The sequence below is a fragment of the Zerene cesonia genome, unplaced genomic scaffold (assembly GCF_012273895.1).
Source record: "Zerene cesonia ecotype Mississippi unplaced genomic scaffold, Zerene_cesonia_1.1 Zces_u004, whole genome shotgun sequence".
In the NCBI taxonomy this organism is placed as follows: domain Eukaryota; kingdom Metazoa; phylum Arthropoda; class Insecta; order Lepidoptera; family Pieridae; genus Zerene; species Zerene cesonia.
The window spans coordinates 1,988,745-1,994,925 of record NW_024045134.1 but is presented as its reverse complement, the minus strand read 5'-3'; the positions used below and the strand labels follow the sequence as shown (position 1 = coordinate 1,994,925).

At 34.2% G+C, this 6,181-nt stretch overlaps 1 protein-coding gene across 2 annotated transcripts in view; it reads right to left on the bottom strand.

Annotated features, from left to right (window-relative positions):
• LOC119838668 (annexin B10) overlaps window positions 1-5,734 on the bottom strand; it is an 8,264-nt gene extending 2,530 nt beyond the window's left edge. Inside the window, exons 1-7 of one of the 2 annotated variants that reach the window (XM_038364735.1) lie at window positions 5,557-5,734; window positions 4,758-4,934; window positions 3,081-3,285; window positions 2,663-2,742; window positions 1,404-1,529; window positions 968-1,100; window positions 74-255 (exon numbers count right to left, since the gene is read on the bottom strand). In XM_038364735.1, coding sequence (XP_038220663.1) covers window positions 74-255; window positions 968-1,100; window positions 1,404-1,529; window positions 2,663-2,742; window positions 3,081-3,285; window positions 4,758-4,934; window positions 5,557-5,568 — 915 coding nt within the window. In that variant the 5' untranslated portion in view covers window positions 5,569-5,734. The remainder of the gene's footprint in view (window positions 1-73; window positions 256-967; window positions 1,101-1,403; window positions 1,530-2,662; window positions 2,743-3,080; window positions 3,286-4,757; window positions 4,935-5,556) is intronic. The other variant, XM_038364736.1, reaches the window with a different exon arrangement.
• Between the last annotated feature and the right edge of the window lie 447 nt (window positions 5,735-6,181).

The window sequence follows — 6,181 nt, the reverse complement described above, 5'->3', positions numbered from 1 at the left end:
GCATCGCATCCCGCAACCGTCTCGCGAACCACGCGGGAGCGTTCTCGACGCACTCCACTGCAACAAGACATACCCTCACTTCGCTGGCCAGCGTCTTATCGTAGAGCCTCTCGTACTCCGTCTTGATGGCCCCCAGGTCGAGTTCGGCCCGCGAGACCAGGATCCGGATGAGGGTCCGGTCGTCGGTGCCGAGCCCTTGCATGGCATCCCGCAACCGTTGCGCGAACCACGCGGCCGCGTTCTCGACGCACTCCACTGAAACGTTCGGTGAGCACGCGCGTTCTCGTGTATTGCGATTTCCCACTTTGTGGGTCAGAACACAAGGATCGGAATGCTCTAGCTGTTAACATTGTGGAACCAGAAAGTCAAAAGGCATAGCTAATGTTGGTTTCGTCTCACAGAAGATCAGTGATCTGGAAACTATAAAAATAGCAGAACCTTATAATTTTAATGATTGGTGTCGTATCTTAAAACTCTTAATGGAGTTTTTAACCCTTCTATTCAGATAAACCCTATTATATTTTCTCAAATATCGCTAATACAGACCTTCTGTAAGCAATCTTTATCACTAAGTAAGAACTTTCGATTTTTAGAAAAAACTGTATATTATATCCAACAATATGCAAATGAAATGAAAAATGTTTAGACTTTTCCCTTTGTAAGAAGAACTTGTTGAAGACTTTTCCCATTAAAAAATCGAGTATTCAATCGCTTATTTCATTTCATTCATTTCATTTCATTTCATTATATTTCATTTCATTTCATTTCATTTTATAATTTAATATAATAAAAAGCCTAAAGCTTAAACGATATTATTCTGAATAATTTCAACATTCTTTATTATAATTTATCAATTCAAAATAATCATCGTAACTAAAAAAATTACTACAATACTCTGTACATAGAGTATCATCATTTACCAATTCAATAACTCTTATAAATAAATCAGTTAAAAGCCAACACATACCAATCGCGCTCAATGCCTCAGCGAGTTCGCCAGAGATCTCAGCTTTGATGGCCTGCTCGATGGTCCGGCCGGATAGGTTCTTGTACGCTTCGAAAATGGCGCGCAATTGGCCGAAGCTCTCGTGGGCTAAAATCTGGTTATAAAATCCCCATAATATAATAATGAATGATATAAAGTTGTATGTTCACAGATTTTAACCACACACCACAAAAAAAAAAAACTGTCCCAAAATAATAATTGTATCATATAAATGGGTAAATTTGTGTGGACGGATGGATAAGTGATGTTATTTTTCACGCAAAAACGTCTTATCATATCCGAATCAATTTTGACACTGAGTACCATGCGAGAAAAAGGTCTATTTTTAAAGCGGTTTATGACTTTTTTAGATCGAACCAAACAAAGTTTCGCTCTTCAGGATATCTGTATACGTTACCTTGTTAAATATCTCCTCATCAGTGCCCCACTTAGCCTCCCCCGCATCGAACAGCTGCTGAGCAGCCTCCGCCGCGCGGCCCTGGTCCACGCCAGCCTCTTCGTCCCTCGCGCCCTGAGCAGACCTCTACTTACCACGTGCTGTGTGCTCTCAGGCCGTATCATCGTATATTGCAATACTTCTATCTCTACATTGTAAACTACTACAAGATTCCAGGAAATTACTTTGAAAAACATTAAGGAAATCCAAAGATTGGACTTTGTAAAACGCCGGGTCTTTTAATATTAGATGTGGACATACAAAGCACTTCATATCTTCTCAGTTTTCTTTCACTGTGAGACAGAGCTGGAGATATGCTAAACTCTATGTCCTTCTCTTTTACAGGATAAATGTCAATACATTCTATAACTATCGAGCAGTGAATTGCAATATCATGATACAGCCTCTAGTCTCGGTATAGTCGGTACAATGAGTCAGATGTGTATGTTTTCATCTAAAACTTTCAATATTTTAAGTTATAGTAAATCACGATATGCTTTTGACGTGAGATGATCCGCTTGAAGAGCGTGATGTTGAATAGTTTTAGATACATCACTACCGACTATTCCGAGAAAATCAAGTACAGCGAAAGCGATAGAAAGAAGACATTGTGTATGCGTAGACCTCAATTATATTATGTTTATAGTTTGAAAGAATTCGTGAACAACGTTAGAAATTTTCATCCCTTTAGTTTAACTCATTCTTAAATCTACATCGAAAATATATGCAAGTATAGAACTCGGAAATATCCACGAATAAATAAATCAGTGAAAATTATGTAAAAATTGAGTTATAAAATTCGTTGAGTAAACACAACACAGAGAACAGAGATAGTGACTAATGTTTTCGCTTAACAACTTGGTATAGACGTTTTATCACGTTGTTCAAACAAATGTTTGTTTATCCAAGTGTAATATATTTTATTCTGAAAAATTCTATCAAGTTAATTATAATTAGTAGCGATAAAAGTGGCTCAAGCTGTAATAGGTAATGTTAATAAACTGATATTAGACAGTTTGATGAAGATTAATTGAGTGTGCCACAGGTATATAAACAAGGGCACTTATTATTCTTATGTTATAAAAATCTATACATTTTTAAAAGGTGTAAATGATTTTGATATGAATTTTAAAATCGTAATAGTTAAATGTATTTATTAATAACAAATATTCATGGCAAAACATAAAATATTTGACCATACATGCAGATTTTAAACTTACAGTGACAATAAGAGTGAGCAGTCTGCGAAAATCGCCGGAAGTCTCTGAGCACATGTGCTCAGCTAAAGGTCGGTTGTATACTGAAAAAGAAAAATAATGACTAAGCTTTATCGACCTTACGCCTCTCCAAATGTTCATGGGCGGTAGTGACTATTACCATGAGGCGACCCATCAACTCCATTGTCGACAATGACAGTAAAAAAGACATTTAAAAAAACTTAGTCGCTAAAATAGTATTGGTACCGGAGTTCTAACGATATAAGATTTCCTGTTATCTTGTATATTTTTTAAATACTCAGAATATCCTACCTTGTGCTTTCAATTTTGGCCGTTTCCATTTAATTACATAGAAATAGATATAGTTTAAAAACTAAAAAAAAACACACTAAAAGCTTAGAAAAGCGTGTTTAAAACTCACATCTCTCATAAGTCTCCACGATCTCCGCTATTTCCTTCTTCGTGCGAGTGCACAGTATTTCGACCAGCACCTTCTCGTCAGTCCCCATGCCGTCCATGCAATGGTGGAGCTCGCGGCAGAGGTATTCGGCCGGTGGCGACATTAGCGCGATGATCACGTCTTCGAAGTGGCCACCGAGTTCAGACTTCAGGTCTTCGATTAGATCCTAGAGTAGGTAGTGATAGAGTTATGTCGCTATCTTGGCAGAAAGTAAAGTGTGAAGGAATGGAAGGGAATTCAAAAATAAATATAGGGACTTTTTTGTAGATTTGGTTTATGTAAAAAAAAAATATTATTTGCTATGTAATTTTTTTACTCTTGATATTTAAGTGTTAATTTCAATAAACATTTTAAGTGTGTAAAAAATAATATATCACTCCATGGTATAAACGTCACTTCATGCGACTGTAAGGTCTCTCTTTAAAATTACACAACAGATTTTGATGGGGTTTCTATTTTCAAATAGATAAAGTGATTCAGTAGGATGGTTTATATGTATAGTAACATCTATTAAACTACTCCGAGTTTAATGCCGCGGGCACAAGCTGGTTGTTAATAATAAAAAAAACATCCATACATTGATAGATTAATTCAGTAGTAATGACATGATTATAAAACACTATAATTACAACACTATAATACAATTACGTTTTTATTTACGAATGAGTCAGTCTCAAGTATCCAGAATGAGAAAATGTGATGATTCACACAGTCGGCTTTGTTTCAAACCTACCTTGACCTTGATAAATAATTAATCTAAATATATGTCTACTGCTACATTCATTCTGTATTGAAACAACCCAAAAATTCTTAAATACGACTAGTATATCTAAATTTTCAATTTTAAGATTTTTATAGAATAATAGAAATAGAAAATTATTTAATACTAGCTGTATGCGTTTGTCAATAAATACTTAGATTGACTTTCATCCCTCCCCCTCAGACACTGTACCGATTTCCGAGATAAAAACTAAATAAGATCCTTCCTCGGAGTAAGTGCTATAACCATACTAAGTTTCATCAAAATCCATTCAGTAGTTTTTGGGTGATTCTCATTCGAGAAATCGACAGACCGACAGACAAAAATGTCTTAAATGTATTTTATACTTAAGTATCGACAATAAAGCGCCCCCAAAAAAAAATTCTAAATATCTAGAATGTCCAGAATTTTACTCAACCATATTTATTATAATACATATGCTCTTAGAAAAGCAATATTACGAAAATGTGGATATCTGTAAACTGTAGACTGCTAATTTCAACTGAGAACTAATTTAATAAAATTAAATAATATATTATAATAGTTTTAAAAAACTTAAAAACACGCTTTTATCATATTTTGCAAATTGAAAAATGGAATAATTTTATCAAATTAGTGTATTGTCATCGGTCCTCAATAAATCTACAAAGTTTGAACGAAATCTGGCCGTTTAAAGTGGGTCAAAATCGCGCCCAAAGAAGTTGGTTACAAACAAACATACAAACATACAGGTGAAGCTAATAAAAAGCGTGTAAAAAGAGATTAAATGAACACACAACATCTTTCTTTAAGAGTACGTGAGAAAAACAGTCCCTGCTTATAAGATCATGCTCATAAGATACTGTTTTTTTTTTTAACTAACATCATATATGACTTACCCTCCCATATTCATGTGTAAAAGCCTGCGAGATAGCCTGACGCTGGGCATTCGACCTAGAGGTGAGGATAGCTATAATTGCATCCTCGTCAGTGCCAAAACCCTTCATGGCAGCACGGAGTGCAGCTGCATCCTCCACAGCATTAAATGGCGACACTCCAACCACCGTAGGTTCATGCTGGAAATTGTATAAAAATTTTGAAAAGTGTATGTGTCATTTTTTATTACATTAAAGTAAATTATAGTCAGAGGTCTGCGGCTCTACTATAAGTGGTTGTAGAGTGATGATATATAGTCTATAGTTTCCATCACAAAAGAAAATTTAATTCAAATTGGTTTTGGCAAAGTTTAAGTCCTTGAAACAAAGTATTTTCTTTTATATTATCCATTGTAATTCCATGAAATAAATATATTTGTAATATGTATAAACAAACAGTTAAGTAATTTTTCCACATTGAATAATTCATAAAAAAATATATATTTCTATTGAAATAATTCAAGCAATTTTATTATGTCAACAAGCATATAAATGCAGCTTTAAAAAAAATTACTAGATTAACGGTACTGATGCTTCGTCTTCTTAGTAAAAGATGTGACCTCAATTTATTAATTGAAGACAGAATGAATGAAGTAACATTTCACTAGGGAAATTACTGGTCAAGGCTAAATCCACACCCTATAGAAAAGGACTGCCCTTTAAGTAATTGTTACTGTCTCTGACATCATCACAACCGCCCTTTAATGACTATCAACTATATTTATACGAATAAAAAATCTAGTTTGAAAAAATTTCTACTTACCACTGTAGCCATTGTAAAGTATTAGATTAGGTAGGGATTAAAACAATTATAGCAGCTAATTATCCAGGTGATAATAGTTTTCAAGTCACACTTTTATTTATAATTTTAAAGCGGCAATTAGCAATACACCTAACAACCCACACGCATCAAACTAAACTGTTTGACAGTGACAGTTGTATTCGTCACTTTCGTGACATAAAAACTCAGCGTATATTTTTCTCAATAAGAAAGACAATAAGCATTTACATTTGCCAGTTAAAGGTAAGAAGACCTAACTTACACCCAAGTATAAAAACGCTTGGATCTGAAATTGTCTCTGTCATGAAACTCAATTAAAAAACACACGAAGTACAAGTACACCGTCAGCTTTTTCCATGTTCTATTCTTCTGCCAATATATTTTATATATCTAACGTTAGATTTACTGTTTGATGGTTCATTATATAAAAAGCAAAAAGCAGGAGACTTATTTTTAATTATGGAGCAGTCAGATGTAACTACACTTTATAATAATCGGAAATTACCCACGTGCTAGTGGTTAATTAACTTTTCCCATTTTAAAAGTAAAGTAAAAGGCTTAAATAAAAAACCCATTATATCATTAAAATATATTTATTACACTATAA